General features: G+C 38.4%; 2 protein-coding genes across 7 annotated transcripts in view; one reads left to right on the plus strand and one right to left on the minus strand.

Moving 5' to 3' along the window:
• ubr4 (ubiquitin protein ligase E3 component n-recognin 4) overlaps positions 1–7046 on the minus strand; it is a 31585-nt gene extending 24539 nt beyond the window's left edge. For 3 of the 6 annotated variants that reach the window (XM_087781590.1, XM_087781588.1, XM_087781587.1), the window contains exons 1-18: positions 6881–7046; positions 5055–5152; positions 4866–4969; positions 4597–4726; positions 4325–4470; positions 4129–4228; positions 3761–3902; positions 3543–3667; positions 3308–3432; positions 3177–3236; positions 2885–3075; positions 2678–2777; positions 2451–2588; positions 2252–2369; positions 1790–1831; positions 415–602; positions 183–339; positions 16–101 (exon numbers count right to left, since the gene is read on the minus strand). In XM_087781590.1, coding sequence (XP_087637716.1) covers positions 16–101; positions 183–339; positions 415–602; positions 1790–1831; positions 2252–2369; positions 2451–2588; positions 2678–2777; positions 2885–3075; positions 3177–3236; positions 3308–3432; positions 3543–3667; positions 3761–3902; positions 4129–4228; positions 4325–4470; positions 4597–4726; positions 4866–4969; positions 5055–5152; positions 6881–7005 — 2175 coding nt within the window. In that variant the 5' untranslated portion in view covers positions 7006–7046. The remainder of the gene's footprint in view (positions 1–15; positions 102–182; positions 340–414; positions 603–1789; positions 1832–2251; positions 2370–2450; positions 2589–2677; positions 2778–2884; positions 3076–3176; positions 3237–3307; positions 3433–3542; positions 3668–3760; positions 3903–4128; positions 4229–4324; positions 4471–4596; positions 4727–4865; positions 4970–5054; positions 5153–6880) is intronic. The other 3 variants (XM_087781592.1, XM_087781591.1, XM_087781589.1) reach the window with 1 other exon arrangement.
• Positions 7047–8053: 1007 nt separating this feature from the next.
• On the plus strand, positions 8054–18151 carry emc1 (ER membrane protein complex subunit 1). The gene is made up of 22 exons (XM_087781596.1): positions 8054–8177; positions 8491–8618; positions 8702–8767; positions 9207–9300; positions 9397–9525; positions 9619–9745; positions 9829–9978; positions 10071–10238; positions 10901–10972; positions 11093–11191; positions 11252–11348; positions 11419–11535; positions 11947–12146; positions 12211–12360; positions 13838–13999; positions 14070–14189; positions 14268–14405; positions 16069–16242; positions 16322–16532; positions 17220–17304; positions 17367–17496; positions 17560–18151. The coding sequence occupies exons 1-22, from the start codon at positions 8086–8088 to the stop codon at positions 17737–17739; spliced, it is 2889 nt and encodes a 962-aa protein (XP_087637722.1). The 5' UTR covers positions 8054–8085; the 3' UTR covers positions 17740–18151.
• The last annotated feature ends 177 nt before the right edge of the window (positions 18152–18328 follow it).

Here is an 18328-nt window from a genome sequence, read left to right on the forward strand (position 1 = left end):
TTTACTCATCAGTACCTGCAGAGCTGGAGACGGTAGATCCGATGTGACCAGAGTGTGGTTAAAGTGGTAGAGAGCCAGAGAAAAGGTTTCGTCTGAAGAGCCTAAGGTTTAGGAAAAAAAGAGTCTTAAGTTAACACTTGAAAATACACCAAGAAAACGGCAACCATTCGGATCAGTCTTACCTTTGACATCTTTGTCTACATCTTTGATGATGCTGGCTAAGGTTGCCATGTGCTGCTCGGTGAGAGAGACACTCAGGTAGTTGCGGATGAAGTTGTTCCTGGACTTGAGCATTGATGTAGTGATGAAGTTCAAAATGCTTGAAGCTAGACTCAGGAACTGAGGGGCAAAAAAAACGCATTAGTTTATCGTTTGCTTTTTAATAAAAAAAGGGTTGATAATCAAAAGCCTCACCAATTCTGGATCTTTGCGACCAGCTAGAATGTTGCCATTCTCACTCGGGTTCTGCTTACTGGGGCTCTTCAATCTGGGGGAAGTTTCCAGAGGAGGAGGTGGTGGAGGCGGAGGGGGGGCTACTTTGTCTTTGGTGGGTGAAATTGTCTCTTCAAACCAAAGTCCCAAAATGGGTTCGCTGTCATCATCTGCATTGACAAGACACGTCCGTTGGTATTAATATCCCACACCAAGGTGGTAAGAGGTCGACAATGAGAGTTAATTATCAGACAAATGATTTGTGATTCCCAGCAACACCAATAACACAGAAGGAAACAAACAAAGATTGTGAACACGTAAATGAGTACCAGTTCAGTTGAAGAGCCCAGTTTCTGTTTTGATTAAGAATCACCAAACTTCTAGTTTATTATGGTAATTTGAATTTTATTTTTGTCATATTAGATACATATAATCAGCCGACTTTATGCAAATAAATCCTGGAATACTTTGAAAAACTTTATATATTAGTTAATATATTATATAAGCAGGCATCATATTTTAAAGCTTTCAAGTAGTAAGTTTAAATATATCCATATTTGAAGTTAAAAACATTATGGTTTGCAAATAAAACATGGCCTTAAATGACAATGCAAGCCAAAAGTGACCATCACAGATTCATGTGGTAAATATTAACATATTGATTTTAAAAAAAATGATGGTCCGTGTTCTATAATGGTCAATATTTGGGGGAATGTAACAGATTCATAACCGACTTAATTATTTATAAGTTATGCAAGTAAAAATGGTCAGGTTTATGTCAACATGCAACAAATATCTGAACATATTGTGACAAAAGACAAGAGTGCGCCTCAGCTTTTCTCATCAAACATATTAAAATGCTAAAAGAAGGATAATACCATCTATTTAAAATGTTCCTGCACGAGTCAGGCCCATGGGAGTAAATGAAAATTAAGGTACTGGACATTAAAGAGGTATTGGAAAATAGAAATGCCCCTTTTCAGGTATAATGAAAAGAACAAGGAACAAGAGAGAATCAACTTGAATTACAAACGGATAAGGCCCATAATCAACAGTAAAAGAAAAGCTCAAAATCATGCTGTATTGGTTATGGCATTATTATGAAATGATTTTGTACCTACAGTCCTGGTATTATCCTTTGCAACTCACTGAACCCAGATGAAATGTTTTCATTTCAATTTAAATTCTCCAATTTGTTTTCCAATATGATCACAAGCTCTTCATCTGTGGCTCAGTTGCCTTCTTACCTAATTAGGCTACAAACCCTAACCCTTCATTGTGAGACGTACAATAACAATGATTTCTTAACAGTGACATGGACATCAAGTCTTTGACCTGAGGACAGAAAACTGCTGACCTGAGACACAAGCTGCACTTGGTTTCTCCTGTCTTCTCTCTGCTGAAATAGTATAGACACTGTCAACTACACTGCCATGATGTAACTTGAATGCAACTTTTCTGCGTGTGGAATTCAGTCCTCAACCTTTGGAAACTGAATAAACATCCATCATGATGTAAACTAGTTAAAAAGAAAGAAATCGTTAGCAGTTATGACCATCACTGAAAATCCAAGGTTTGGTGAAATGTCGGCCAACATTGTCTAGAGATATAATAAAACATTTTCTGCTCCTTTAGCTGATCAGCTGGATCATTCATGACTGACATTGTTAGTAGCTCAAGATTTTCTTCTTTGGACGACAACCTACTGATTCTATAAAAGGATTAAACCCGAAAACATGTCCAACCTATCATTTCGTTGGTGCATAGTTAGACAAGAAGTGAGGATTTATCTTCCATTAGAGCCATTTACACCTCCTACCTTGGCTGCTATCTTCCTCTGTGCTGCTGAAATCATCCTCATAGTATGTGTTTGAATCTGTGGATGCACTTGCGTCACTACTGACAGAGCCCTTCCTCTGGCGCTGGAGAACACAAGCCTGGTGGACACAAAAAAACATTTTTTGTAATATTTTGCACGCTCTGGAAGTGATATTTCGAAAATTAAGCGAAATATTTACCTTTTTATAAGCAGTAGAGAGCAGGTTAAAAAGAAGATTAGTCAAGGGGACCGAGTCGATAAGTCTCTGAACCCGCTGAATGGAGGTACTCTGTGCCATGATGCTGAGCTCAGCAGGTGGTCCATCACTTGCCCAACCCTGCAGGTAAGAGATTTTTTTGGTGATATTCAATTCCTTTTCTTGTAATTAAAGCCACACACATTTTTTTAATTTTATGATTGACTTACTCGTTGGAGAGCTTCAACTTGGAGATCTTGGAAAAGGGACGTTAAAAGTTTGATGGCATGGTTTGCAAGGATAACTGGCAGAACTCCAAATCCTTGGTGTCTTTGGGAAAAAAATATATAACAAATTAAGACATCTTACAAGGGAAATACACAAAAAAAGCAGTTTACAATCGCCAATTTAAACTTTAATTATGGGTTCTTTTTTACCCTTTTCCGGGTCCTAATTTGGGTGAGCCTGCACCATCCTTGGATCGAGCGGCAATGTCTCGGACTCGGAGGGCAGCCAGTGGGTCCTTCTCTTTTCCTTTGTCTGCCAGGGCGGTGGGGCTCAGGTTCAGAATCAGGTAAAGGCTGTTTAGAAGGCACCAGGCGCCCAAGAGCTGAAAGTTCTGAAAATGCTGTACAAGAAATTGACCCTTGTTATATCAGGTAGATGAACAAATTAATCAAATTTGACCAAACAAAGAAAGTGACAACGTTTTGCCTTATCGTAACTGACCTCTCCTCCAGCTCGACGCGAGTTGCTGATGGCTTGGCCAATCATTTCATAGATCTCCAACTGTTAAAAAAGAAATGTTTAAGACCAACACATTTTTTTTTTTTAATGATTCAAGAATACATTATACTTACACATTTCTGGACTATTGTGGCTGCATCATTTTCATAATCCTCCTCTTTACTTCCAGTAGGAGCAGAACGAAGCTGCAAACCACTCCCCACTTGCAAAATAGCCATGCAAGTAGCTACACTCACGCCTGAACAGAAAAAACACGTCTTACAGTCTGAAATGCATTATTTGATATAGTGGTGCAATACGAAAAGTGTTGTTATTTATTATTTTGCATTATTTACTTGAACAACATACCAGCATATAAACAACTCAGGGCCAGAACAGTCATGTCCAATAGTCTCCCCGGAGTCAAAGGCTCAAGAACGGGGAGAGAAAGGGTGTCCAAAGCCATGGTTACATCAATGACCAGCGAATGAAACCTTTAGGATTGAAAAAGAGAGCCTTTAGTTGCATACAAGTTAAAAATTATCTAGTCAGAAGAGCACTTTGAATATTGAAGAATATATACATACCCATTTCTGACAGCTGTAGCATCCGCTACTGTTGCCGGCATTATGAAAAAGGAGTTCGCCGATACAGCATCTTGAAAGCGATTGATGTAGCGTAGGAAGTAGGGCAGGTTGAGGCACACTTGCAGCAACTTTTCTGACCCACCTTAGAAAATAGCACACGTTTGAGGGTTAAACCATTTGTTTAAACATACATTTTTGATCATAGACAAATGTGCTTCAAATAAGAAAAACTACTTGTCTTTAGACACATGATACTGAATGTGTATATTTTAACTTAAGTAAATGAATGAGTAAGTAAGTAATTTATATTTGTAAACCATGTATGATTTTTTTCTTAGATCATAATATCAAAAAAAAAAAACACTCACCAAGTTCTTGTAAGCTTGACACATTTTGGGAAACGAAGGCATTCTTCATTTTGGACTGGGCAGCTTGATCTACTGTTTGGTCATCACTATCACTCTCAGCCTTCATGCAGAAAAACAAACAATAAAAAGTAAGTATAACGTCCGTCACGCAGTCCTCGTGCATGCATTTTAAATCATGGTGTTCGGCATCAGTAACCTGCATGTGTGCAGTCAATGGGGAGGCCAGGATGGTGGTAAGGTCTGGGTTAAAAACTGAAGTCAGCTGATTGAGGAAATTCATCTGCACTTCTTTATGTCTGAGTTCTGGGTTCACAGCACTGGGCGTTTCCTTCTGGTCTTCCACTATTGAGAGCAAGCAAATATAAGATTGTTAGATTTAACAATAGCAAGTACATATAATGCTTGTTTTAAAATGCACTAGTCCTCATCCTTTTTACAAAAGGGTTGAGAAATAGTCCAAGTACCTACCATCTGACAAAGTCTTGATGGTTTCGGGCAATGTCGCAGATTTCATCATCGCAGTGAAAGTTATTATTTCGGTGCGATCCAGTCTGCTGCATCCCGTGCAGAGTCCTTTTATTAAAAGAATCAGGTGTTTCTAGAAAAAGACGGCAAAGTATTAAAGACAGAAAGACAATCATTACATTATGATTTCATTATTCGCTGGTCAAGATTTTTTTTTTTTTTAATAGTCAAATAATGTACAATTAATTGTTCCTTCAGTGTTTTTCATTTACCTGTGAAACTGCACATGCTTCATCTGGGTTTTCCAGGCGCAACAAAGAGAATTCAATCAAAACTTTGCACGCGGCAGCAACAGAAAGCAGCTGATTTCTGGGGACTGAAAGGAAGGTAAAAAATTAATTCTGATGGTAACTTTGCTCTAACTAGCAATCTCCATGTGAAACTGAAAAGACAATACATACTTTGCCCACATATCGTAGTGATGTAATGGGCTGAGAGTGCCACAAATGAGGAGTAGAACGGCTCATACTGTTTGTCATGGTGGAGTATATCAGACTCACTGTGAATAAAAAGGGAAATCCTTATCTTCAGACACAATCATAGAAGAAAATTAAATCAATTAAAGTAAAAAGCAGACATTAAAAGTAACTAAAATACATAGTCATGTTATTATGGTATATGCTATACAATTTAATTTGCTATCAGATCAGTTATTTGATAAATGGCGAGATTGAAAATTACATAAATATCTGCAATGTGTATTTTTTGCCACAGTAATGAAGAGAATTCATGCGAATCCAGTTGGTAGGAAGTTTCATAGAAGGTTTGTAACACTTTTTTGTCAAACACAAATGTATCCATCAACAATTTGGGTATCTATCTACAATGTGTGCTCACAGCACAAAAGCCAATTTGTTTCTTCCTAGATGTACCAAAGAGTCTTTGGATATGTTGCCTACCAGGCACTTTGCTTTTCTACGAATCGATTGGAATGCTTAGGAATCGATGAACATATTTAAAACTAATTCATTAATCATCACTTTGGGATGTGGTCAAAATTCTAATTACATGAATATGTTTTTCAATATTTCCCGTTGTGATGAATTCCTGGATAGTACAGGTATGGCAACAAAGGCTGGATCAAATTCCACTTCCTTCCCGCGGGTCACACGAACTCTAGCAGTACATTTAATTTTAGCATGTATAAATATGTGATCCAACATAACTTGTATAATTATGTTGATTTATTTGACTTCACAGAATCAGAATGAAAATCAGAAAGGTGTATTGCCAGTGTTATAAACAACATAGTGATTCTTTTTGTGGTGTCAGTAGAGAGTAGAATAATGAAATAAGATAACAAACAAAATACAGTCTAATAAATTACGTGTTTAAGCATTAAACATTTCACAAAGGTTACAAACAATAAAACTTTTGTATAAGGATTGAAACAGAAAATCCGCAAATAATAACATTCTATGACAAAAATCAACCACCACAAATATGTGCAACATAATATAATGTTTCAAAATAACCTATGACAAATAGATGGATAGAAATCATAATAAAAAATATGAACAAGCAAACCTAAAATGGGTTTCATTTCAGGAAAACCGAAACCAACGTGACAACGATAACATTTCAAATCTGCATTAATCTACTGAAAACAGGAACTATGTAGATGTTGTCAACGTTTAGATAAAAGCAACAACAACCATATTTATCTATATTTAAAATGAAAAAACCCATCAATCATCAGCTCTTGGACGGTCCACGCCTACTCTCGGTGCTACCAGACAAATAAGTTACTGTACACGACACACTATAATGTACTGGGGGATATTTCGTGAATGTCAAACTAAAATACGAGTGTTTTCGTTGCAAGCTTTGTGTATTTTTGCAGAAGGCCCATTAGCCATTCTACAGCTAATGTTTGTGTTGGCTAACTCATGATGAGGCATTTTTTTTCCTACGATATTAGTGAGGTTTTAAAAACACATGATGCTCACTGTACTTACATCTCTTTAAACATTTACCACTAAACGCGTGATAATATTTTAAGACATGTTAGTCTTGAAAGTGGAGCTAGGGTTAGCTTGAGGAGCTGCCAATGGAAGTTAAGCTCAAAGCTAGCTCCCTTTTTTTTGTTAGCTAAGCTAATGCTCAGTGGATGACGTTCTCTATGTAACTTTACTACCCGAGCTAAGTTAGCAATGTTAGCCTGAGACGACGGAACCGGTTTCGGGGCGAATACGGGCTTTAAACTTCTTGACAAGGCACACGATACCTGTTGATAATAGAACCGACGAGCTGAGGGAGCTCCTTCGTTTCAAAAGCGGTGTAAGAAGCTGATAAAAGCGGCCGAACCGCCGCTTTCCATTCGTGCTCCCCTTCTCCTCCGCTCGACGCCATCTTGCAATCCTGTAGAAAAGGTAGTTCGTGAAATAACCGTGTGGAACCGCAGGGGCCGCTCTAGACTCTCTCCACACTCAGTAACAACACCTTTGAAGATCAACTATTGCATTTAAGGACTCACAGGCTTTTATATCGTGAGAGACTTTGAATTATGATCTTTATTCAAAGTCATCCACAACGTGTTTGTTGCTATATTGATCTTTTTTATTTTTTTTAAATTTATTTTTAATTCGGTTAATTTAATTTTACTTTTTTTATATTAATATCCTATTATAATAATTCTTCATTCTTATTTTATTATTGTTATATTTTTGCGTTTTAAACATGTGTACTGTATGTAAGTAAGTCATTTTTATTTGTATAGCGCTTTTCTAGACCAGGGTCACAAAGCGCTTAAACAAAAAAAACAATATTCAATAAAGTATATATTTTAAAGGTCAAGATAAAAACTGATAACACAACAGGAGTTCCAGAAAATCAAGGAAAAGCCTGAACAAATAAAAATGTCTTAAGATGTTTCTTAAAGGAGTCAGTAGATCCATTAGTATATTGTCAGAATCGAAATGGTTTAATTGCCATTTTTATTGCCAATGAGGAATGTGCTTGTGTACAGTATATTTCGTGTGTTATCTTCCACAATCCTATGTTTACAACACTGGCAATAAAAGTTTTTAATTCTGATTTCAAAAAAATTCCATTAAAAAAAATTCCAAAGTGTCGACAGTTACAAAAAGTGTATGTTCGTTTCATATTTTTTGTGTGAATGGCTGTGACTACTAAATTGTCCCCAATATTACGAGAACATTTATATTATTACACTATATAATCTAGCTAGAATTTAGAAAAATAACTTTAAATACATTTCAAAGTGACTTGAATTCATAGTTTAAATATTATATTGTGTAATAATAGCATAGCCATATTTTTCAATAGAAGATTGTAATATTATTATTATTATTATTTCTCGCCTTCCAGGTCAATAGGGGGCAGCATTTCCGCTCACGAAAGGGGACATAAACGCCGCACGACTTCCGCCCTCCTCTTCCTTCCCTTTGAAGAGCAGATGCTAGTGCTGCAATGGCAAAGCTAATTCTTCTGCTTGTCAAATTTACGGTTTTATTCCTTGCCATCGACGCCGTATTTGAGGATCAAGTTGGGAAATTTGACTGGTAAGATATATTTTACCCGCCGACGAAATGTTGATGCTATTATTCATTCCCAATAGTAATTACTTGACGATCAACTGTCATTATAGTGTATCACCGCTGCGACGTGTTTAACTGAAGATAAAATAAATAAATTGTAAATAATAACCCATTGTACCTTTTCATATTTATTTCTGATATTGTGTTTTCGATATTCAGCGATTAATTATAATTTAATTATTATTAAATATAATAATATATATATTCTGACCTCAATTTTAGTGTACATTTGAAATTAACACCGATTATGAATGCTTTTTTTCTGTGTTTTTCACAGGAGACAGCAATATATTGGCAAAGTTCGATTTGCCCATTTTGATGCCCACCTGCAGTCATCCAAAAAGGTCATACTAGGGACTGAGAGCAATGTCTTTGCGGCCATCAACACCCGCACCGGGGAGCTTTGTAAGTAAATCCATTGGTAAATGCATGCTTTACACTTTCCTTTGTTATATCAAAATATCTTTCATATTTGTCCCCTGCTTTAGTCTGGAGACATGTGGATAAGACCGGACAAGAGGGAACCATCGACACTCTTCTCCACCATGGACAAGGTGAACCTAGTATTTATACTTTATCGAGTAAAACAGACATTTTACTAGATTGATTGAGGAGTTTAAAAGCTGTTTTTTAAGAGCCTAATGGATGTCATTGGAGTCATCAGAAAAAAATGTTTGGTTATAGTCACATTTCCAGATAAAAGAAACATAATAAACAAATCATTTATGGATCCAAGATCTGTCATGCACCTGAAAGGCATTAAAAAACCGACAATAAATATGAGTTTATATTCATTCACAAATTATCCTTTGATTTTGTTACCCATGTCTAGTTGTCATATTAAGCATTGGAAGTCAGACTAGTAACCTTTTATGTTCTCATGGCTCCCTTTCACTTGTTTAACTAAAACTAAGATTATTTTTAGTTTCTTTATGAGGAACTAAACAAGTGAAAATGACCAAGAAATGTTTAAAGAGAATGTTCTTTTCTTAGATGCCGTGATCGTGGTGGGTCACGGCCGGCTCTTGCGCTCCTGGGACATCAACGTTGGTGGCTTGAATTGGGAGGTTGTGCTGGAACCTGGAAGGTGAAAACTAATCAACATTTATAACCATTAAATTCACTTAATAGATTATCATCTTTCATAATTTTTTTTTAATCATTGCTGTGTTTCAACCAATAGCTTCCAGGCGGCATGTTTCATCGGGCAACAGGACTCTGTCAAAAATGTGGCTGTGTTAAAGAAAAATCTTATCTCACTACATTACCTCTCCAATGGTCATCAAAAGTGGATAGAGAATCTACCAGAGAGGTACTTTAACTGGTGTATTCTTGTTGTTTTTGAAGAAATATTTAAGTGATTCCATTTTTTTTCCTAATCATTATCATATCAATGTCCTGACAGTGAAACTGTCGACTACCAGTTTTTGTACTCTGGTGGTTCTGGAGAAGTGTACGTTCTGGGGGTTGTTCCTCATTCCCACATAGCCATCGTGGTGTACAGTGTGGATGACGGAGAGATCATTAAACAGGTGTTGTAATCAAGTTAATTCACATCATAATCCCCAACCTTTTATCTGCTATAATATTCAATTTTTTTTTTTTTTCTTTTAAGATGTCTGTGGAGGCGCCTTGGCTGTCCAACATTCAGACCAGCTGTACTTTCGTCAGCCAGGGAATATTGACATGCGTTGACTCGGCAACTGTGTCTCTGTATACACTGGATCTTCAGGCCCAAGAACAGATGGTTCAGATCCCTTTGCAGGTATAACTGAAGTTCAATGTAGTCTTTAAGAACCCTGTTTTCTTTCCTGCAAAATAAAAAAAAAACTAATTTTAATTTTTATATTCTCTCAGTCACTGGGACTCGAGATCGTTTCAGACTTCAAACCAGTCCTGGCTTCCACTCAACCCAATCCAGGGAGGCCGCCTCTGGCAGAGTTCACACTCCAGCTGGGTCCGGATCACCATCTTCTCCTTCAGCTCAACAATGACCAGATTGTGATACTGAGAGATTTTAAGCCGGTATGTGCCGTTTTAAGATTTTATTTACAAATTTCTTGAAAAATACTTGTTTACTGCATTTGCTGCACTATACGGCGCACTTGATAAGGCGTATTAAGTGAAATGAAAAAGCAAGATGAGTCCTTTAGTCAAACTTTATTAAATGCATTCACTTTAAATAAAAATCGACCTTGTTTAGTTGTAACACAAGAAAATAAACTCATTTTTTCAGTTCATTCCTCGTCCACAAATCCCTCAGATTCTTCCTCAGTGTCCAAGTTTTAAAGTAGGAGAGTGGCGTACGTCGCCCGGCTCTGTCTCGGGTAATAGTGTGTTGACCCATCATCCACTGCGTGTTCAAGTTGTTATGGTAACGGTTTTGCATTGCGAGAATAGCGAGGTCTAACTTTTGATAAAAAAAACAAGAGCACTCATAAAGCTCCTTCTTGGGTACTTTATACAAAAACTGCTGCAAGCGTTGCGACTGTATGGTTTACTAAAGTCGTACTAAAACATTTTGACAGCCCGTTGAGCGCTGTGTATCACACTAAATTCTTCTGTGTTAGAAAGCATAACCAGAATTCATCCTTATCTGAAAAGCTGTTTTAAGTGGGCCGGAAAATACGGTAGATGTTCATCTGATTCAGATTCACAATCGCTCACATTCATTGTATTCATAACAGGCCATGTTGTCTGCGTTTTCCACGTCCGGGGAGAAGACAGTTGTTGCCGTCATGTCTCCAAAGAATTCAACGGTAAGTGTTGCAGCTTCTTAAGAAGTCTTTTCCCTTTTTAAATCACCTTTTTAAATTCCAAATCAGAGGATGATTCCATACTTGAGTTCTAAAGCTGTGATGATTCTTTCCTCCCTGCAGGCTTCCACCATTAACCTCTACAATGCCGAGACTGGACGCCGGCTGCTGGACACAAGTTTGATTTTCACTTTAGATCCTACTGGAGGAGAACCAGAGAAAGTAAGAACAGGATTTGGAATAAAGTTTTTCGACCAAATACTAATTCAATTGTTCTTTCAGATGTTTGTGCAGTCGTTCTTGAAGAAAGACGATTCTGTGGGCTACAGGGTTCTGGTGCAGGGAGAGGATCATTCCCTTACTTTTGTCCAACAGCCTGGTAAATTACTTTCACAGTTGATGTAAATCCAAGCTGATACTGAAGGGATAATGAGGAGTATCATCTGCAGGGCGCTTATTATGGTCCAGAGAGGAGGCTCTGTCCGACGTGGTTACCATGGAAATGGTGGATCTGCCTCTAACGGGAACTCAGGCGGAGCTGGAGGGAGAGTTCGGCAAAAAAGCTGGTAAATGTTTTCCAAGAAATAAGTCCTTGTTCTCAGCTTCCTATTGATTTCTCTCTAATGGAACCACGAGCACATAAAAAAATGCAGCTGGTGTCAGTTTAATGAGTAGAATCTAACCCGCCTTCAACAGGACCCTCAGCATTTCCTAATTTAATAATAAACATCATGTGTCGAATAATGTTGCTTCAGGCTAGTGGAAATTGTGAGTGTGTTGTGGTTATGAATCATCTTGTTGCCGTTTGCTCCCCCTGTCTAACGCTTTCCCAAATTCTATTGCTTGCGTTTGGATTCAGCCATACAAGGTAATACAAAGTTGCAATCTCTAATCTATTTATTATTAATAAAAGAACAAAAATGAAGATATTTGGTTGGATTTTGAGCTGATCTCCTGCGTTTAAATCTTCTCTGTAGACGGGCTGTTGTCGATGGTGCTCAAGAGGCTCTCGTCCCAGCTCATCCTGCTGCAGGCGTGGATCTCCCACCTCTGGAAGTTGTTCTACGACGCCCGCAAACCCCGCAGCCAAGTCAAGAACGAAGTGACCATCGAGAATCTCTCGAGAGACGAGTTCAACCTGCAGAAGATGATGGTCATGGTGACGGCCTCGGGAAAGGTACAGAACTATAGCTACTGTCTGTCACGATGTTTGAACACATGGTAACATTTTTATGTTTTAGCTTTTCGGAATCGACAGCAAGACGGGAACTATTTTATGGCGTCACTACCTGAACAAGATCCCGAGTAACGCGGCGTTCAAACTGATGGTGCAACGCACGACGGCACACTTCCCGCACCCCCCTCAGTGCACACTGCTCATCAAGGACAAGGTAACTTTTCGATACAACTACGGTAAAAAGCTTTGTTAGATATTCAATTGGAATTGAACAGATTGGCTGTGGCGCCTCCCAGTGTAACAACAGTGTAATGGAAACGCCTTATTTTCCATGGGGACTTAACCTTAATGTCTTAAATGCTTTTAAATGTACTTTTTTTTTAACCATTAATAATACCATATATCAGATAAATAGCTGTCGTTAATAAAAAAGACTACTCATGACTAGGGGTGTTAGTGATACGGCAATATATTGCAACATTTCTTTCCTCGATAATGTTTCGATATTTGACAGGACTGTAAGATTTTTGGTTTTTAGATTTCCTTTTCAAAATAGTGAACAGTAAATTGTATTGCAATTAAAAGTCCGGCTGCTAGATGGCGACAGTCATTATGTCCTCCGCTGCCAAAGGAACAAGGAAATCCTGCAAGAGATAGCTGAGGATGAGAGGATACAGTCGACTAAAAGCTGATGTTTGGATATATTTTGGTTTCAAATCAAATGAAAGCAGTTACGACCTTGTTAAGAGTCATCGATAGATCGATGGATACATAGATAGAACTTTATTGATCCCTCAGAAAAATAAAAAGGAACAAGATGACACAATCTAAGTCTAAAGATAAAGAACATAGCTCAAAGACAAAGGATACAAAGATTAACATGGAATAGAATGTCAAGATACTTTTTCTCCACTCCTGCCCCAAAACTCAATCTAATAGCCCGAGGATTGAATGAATGACTGTAAATTCTGCAACACCAGAGTCAAGTACTCAATACTACAAATATATCCTTGTTACTACAGTGTCACGATATGTACCGCTGCCACTGATGATGATGATGATGATGATGATGAGATGCGTATCGTGTCACCAGATTATTGCCAATAAACACCACTTAGCAACCAAGGGAAGCTAAATCAACTCATCACACACAGCTGCAGCAATGAGTTTACTGAGAGGGAGTGAGACAAATAAAGTGTTGTTGGCAAATGGGTTAAAGTGTCAGTTTCAGCGTATATTGAGTTGGAAGTTTTAAGGTAAAACTTTATTGATCCCTCAGGAGGTCTCCTTCGGGAAATTGTTTACCACAATCTAGTCAGTTTTAATCTAGTCAAATCAATTCATATTGGGTTGTTTAATGTTTTAGGAATTTTTGTGTGGTTTCACTGCAAGTCTTGTGTAATTCTATTTTGATTTTTCAAAACACGTTCCATCTTAACTATGTAATCAAATCCAGATTAATAATAACTTTTGATGATATTTCATTTTTAATCGTATAATGTTAAACGAAAATGGAGTCTCATACTCTGCCTCATAAATGGAGGGCCGCAGAATATCATGTCATGGGATGCCGATAGTTTAAGACCCTTAACAACCTCACAATGACCTGAAAAATCCCTGAAAATGTATGAAAATGACAGAAACCCTTTTGTACCAGGAAAAAGAAAAATACTGTAAACTGCCTCTTTCAGGACACTGGTCTGGCCACACTCCACGTGTTCAACCCCATCTTCGGCAAGAAGAGTCACGTCACGCCTCCTGCTCTGCCTCAGCCCATCCTGCAGTCTCTGATGCTGCCGCTCATGGACCAGGACTACGCTAAGGTGTTGCTGCTGGTCGACGACCAGTACAAGGTCAGTCACAATCGTCAAGCAGCTTAAATGCAAGTATGAGATCGTTATCAAAACATGTTTTTTTCTACAGGTGACGGCCTTCCCTTCCACCAAGAATGTCCTGCAGCAACTTCAAGAAATGGCTTCTACGATATACTTTTATCTGGTCGACTCGAACCTGGGGCGACTCTCGGGCTACCGGCTACGAACAGTGAGGACTTTAACCTGAGAAACGTCTTTTGTCTCGATGCTACTCTACAGTTTTTTTCTTTAATGCGTTTGCTCTCAGGACTTGTCGACGGAGCTTATCTGGGAGGTGGTGATGCCAGCAGAGGTGCAGAAGGTCGTCACGGTGAAAGGGAAACGAGCAAACGAACACGTGCACTCGCAGGGAAGAGTGATGGGAGACCGTAGTGTCCTCTACAAGGTAGAGTCACTTTCAAACTATCATCTAATGTACAAAGAAGTTTGTGGATTCTTTACTAAAACAGGTCGTACACTCAAATCCAGAAAATGGTGCACGTACAAAAATATTCAGATGTATTAATATGAGTGTGAACAGAAATACAAACACTTTCCCTTCTTACATGCCAATCAACGTAGAATTAATCGCAGACTTGTTCTTCCCTTTTCCACGCCATTATTTACATATTTAAGTCATATTTAAATGAAACGGTCAGAGTTTTCTCTCGTTGATCAGAAAAAACAAATGAAAACATGAATTTAAACTTGATAAACCGTTTATATTGTTCATTTAACAATTTAAACAATTGTCACATGGATCAGACGCTGATCATTTTGTTCGATATATTATCAAAACAAGCTTATAATTCCTTTACTTTATTTTCTGAATAGCGTGAAATGGTAAAATATTTGCAATAAAATATCAATGTCATCTTAATAAATACAGCAGTAAAGAAGGACGTACGCAACCTAATAACATGTCGGGAAGTCCGACCTTTTAACGGCCTTTTCATTATTGATACGCATGAACTTTGACGTGGAAAAGTGTGTCCATGTGTTTTTTGTGCGTACGACCTCTTGCTTCACGAGGCCCCTGGTTATAAACCCCTTCGTCTGATCCCATGATTTTTAATGTTTCCTATTGACTTGGGATCGTGTTTTCCTCAGAAACACTTTGTCACTTTTTCCCCCGGTGAATCACACACTGACTCCTGCTCATGAAAAACACCGACAACTTAGAGTCCTCCTCGCACACGTTCTTTCCAAACCACCAAAAAATAAATAACGATCACATTTTAACGTCACCGTTCTTACAAGGAAAGCTCCGGCAGCGGCTCAGACTGCTGACTCAAGCTCTGACTGTTTATCCCTGGGTTTTTCCTGAGAGCCGATCATCTGGTCGACACCTGGTTGCCCGGGGCGATGCAGGGAAATTACTTCCAGATCCGTCGGTCAAATATATTCAATTCTAAAGATCAGAGGGTCACTTAAAAAATGTTTTATTTTATTGTTTTAGGATCCTTAAAAATGGACTTGAAGTGTCCACAGTGGACCATTTGAACCATTCAAGTCGTGGTATATTAAATTAATTAATCCTGAATAATTAATTACAGGAAAAGAAACATGTTTTTTGAGGGTTTTTTTAAGATAATCACATAATTTGAGAAAACATTAAACACTTTAAGTGTGCAAATCTATTTACCACTTCTTTTGTAAAATCATTGTCATTAAATGCGATTAATTTAGATTAATTAATCACAGAGTTCTGGAAAACTCAATCACACAATAAAAATCTTTTTGTTTTTTTTAAATAAGTCTTCATTTTTGTATATTATTATTATTAATGGAAGTTTCTTTACAATCGTTTAAATTGATAGTTACTTATCTTATCTTAAACACTGGCATCTTTATAGGTCATTATGAACATTAATCTGCTTTTATTTTGAGCAAATCATCCGGTGGGTGACTTAAAATGACTTGAATAGCCTTGAATTTGACACATATTTGGACTCAAACTGTGGCAATGCATTATGGAAGTCTTGGATTAGATGTGACTCACGTGCCTAGAGTTTGAATCCATTACATTTTGGATTAAATTCGATTTATTTAATGTTTTATTTTCATAGTACCTGAATCCTAACCTGCTGGCAGTCGTGACCGAAAGCACAGACTTGCATCAAGAGCGAAGCTTCATTGGGATCATGCTGATCGACGGCGTCACCGGCCGCATCATCCACGAGGCCGTCCAGAGGAAGGCCAAAGGCCCGGTTCATGTGGTCCACTCGGAGAACTGGGTTGTGGTAAGATGACGACACAAAACTTGCAACTTCTAAAAAAAAACCACAGTCTTTTAAAAAGTTGTCAATGTCACGTTAACAGTACGAATACTGGAGCACCAAGTCACGCCGGAACGAGTTCTCGGTGATCGAACTGTACGAAGGCATGGAGCTCTACAACAGCACCGTGTTCAGCTCACTGGACCGACCGCACGCCCCACAAGTACTGCAACAATCCTACATCTTCCCCTCCTCCATTTCTTCCTTGGAGGCCACCCTGACGGAGAAAGGCATCACCAGTCGCCACCTGCTGAGTACGTTTAACACTTTTAACCCTTGTGTCGTCTCTGGGTCAAGGTGACCCGATGGCCCGAAAACAAATGTGTTTGTGGTATCCTTTGTGTTGTCTCTGGGTCAAGGTAACCCGAAGGCCCGAAACAAATTTTTTTTTGTGGTATCCCTTTTGTTGTCTCTAGGGCAAGGTGCCGCAAGGGCCCGAAAACCTCTACCACTGCGTGTGCATTAAAAGCCTTTGAGTCATCTTGACCCAGAGACAACACAAGGGATACCACAAACACATTTCTTGTTTCCCCTTATACTAAATTGATACTCAACATCACAGTCTATTTTTTTCACTTTATTTTTTTTGCTTGCAGACATTGGGTAATAAAATATTATTTTAAATGTATTCAAAAATTAATTCTAACTTTAATTTACAATTAACATGGAAATATTCAAGTTGTTAAAGCTAAAGAAAAAAGAAACTCTTCGAGATAAACGAGATCCCGCCGATGACTGAGGACGAGAGGATACAGTGACTCCAGCAGATTAACTTCGTCAAGAGTCATTTGTTCTGTAAATTCTGTAAATATATCCTCGTTCCTACAGTATTGCAATATATTTTATCATGATACGTATCATATGGCCAAGTTCTTGCCAATACAAACTCCTACTGTCGACATGTTTGTTCTCTTCTAATCCTTCTTTGTACTTTGGAACAGTCGGCCTACCGTCTGGTGGAATCTTGTCTCTGCCCAAGATGTTCCTGGACCCCCGGAGACCCGAGATCGTCTCGGAGCAGAGCAGGTATTTCCACACGACACACTTCCATCTTGTTTCTTTAGTCCACAATGTCGATGCAACTGCAGGGAGGAGAACCTGATCCCGTACGCACCTGAGCTGATTATCCGCACCGAGTGGTTCATCAACTACAATCAGACGGTTTCACGGGTCCGCGGGATCCACACTGCCCCCTCTGGACTGGAGTCCACCTGCCTGGTGAGTCACAAACGAGAGTCTAAAGCAGTTGAAAATGGAGTCAAACTAACGTTTATCTCACAGGTGGTGGCGTACGGGCTGGACATCTACCAGACCCGGGTCTATCCTTCCAAACAGTTCGACGTCCTGAAGGACGACTACGACTACATGCTCATCAGCAGCGTCCTCCTCGCCCTCTTCTTCGCCACCATGATCAGCAAACGTCTGGCAGAGGTTAAACTGCTCAACCGGGCCTGGCGGTAAAAAAACAAAACGAAAAAATCCACCGTGGAGGACGTGATCGCCGACACAAGGCTGCACTGAAGACCTCGGCTCGGGGCAGAGCGTGAGGTCACTTCTCTGTGAGAGGAGGTTTAACTATAGGGAGGAAACTTTAAGAGAGATTTTTATCTGTTTTTTTGTTTGTAACTTATTTTTCAAGCACAAGGAATTATGTCTTGTGTCCGTTATATTTGAATAAATGATTAACATGATTGTTTGGTGATCACTGGAATGACTTGAATTAAAGAGTTTTGAAAGCCGGATGAAGATTTGGGTTTTTAGTCGACTGACGTTTGATAATGATAATAATTAACTGTTATTTCTGTCGACCTGGCAGAAGCTGTTTTCTTGTAGATGTGAGCGACTAAAACTCTATTAAAATCCATCTAATAAATGTCTCTGCATTCTCTGGTTTGCCATTTAACATAAGTATGTACAGTATAACAAGATGGTTGATTTTTTTATTTATTAAAAAAATGTAATTGTTTTTTATTTAAATACAAAATTAAATTAATTTATATATAACACGGTTGAACTTGTTTTAAATGAATAAATAAATGCAATACTTTCT

Source organism: Callionymus lyra, chromosome 19, assembly GCF_982586985.1.
Source record: "Callionymus lyra chromosome 19, fCalLyr1.hap1.1, whole genome shotgun sequence".
NCBI classification, from domain to species: domain Eukaryota; kingdom Metazoa; phylum Chordata; class Actinopteri; order Syngnathiformes; family Callionymidae; genus Callionymus; species Callionymus lyra.

Coding starts and splice junctions, on each gene's coding strand:
- emc1 (XM_087781596.1), top strand. CDS start 8,086: ATGGCAAAGCTAATTCTTCTGCTTGTCAAATTTACGGTTTTATTCCTT. Junction 8,619..8,701: donor CACCCGCACCGGGGAGCTTT/GTAAGTAAATCC, acceptor CCCCTGCTTTAG/TCTGGAGACATGTGGATAAG. Junction 17,497..17,559: donor GACTGGAGTCCACCTGCCTG/GTGAGTCACAAA, acceptor TTTATCTCACAG/GTGGTGGCGTACGGGCTGGA.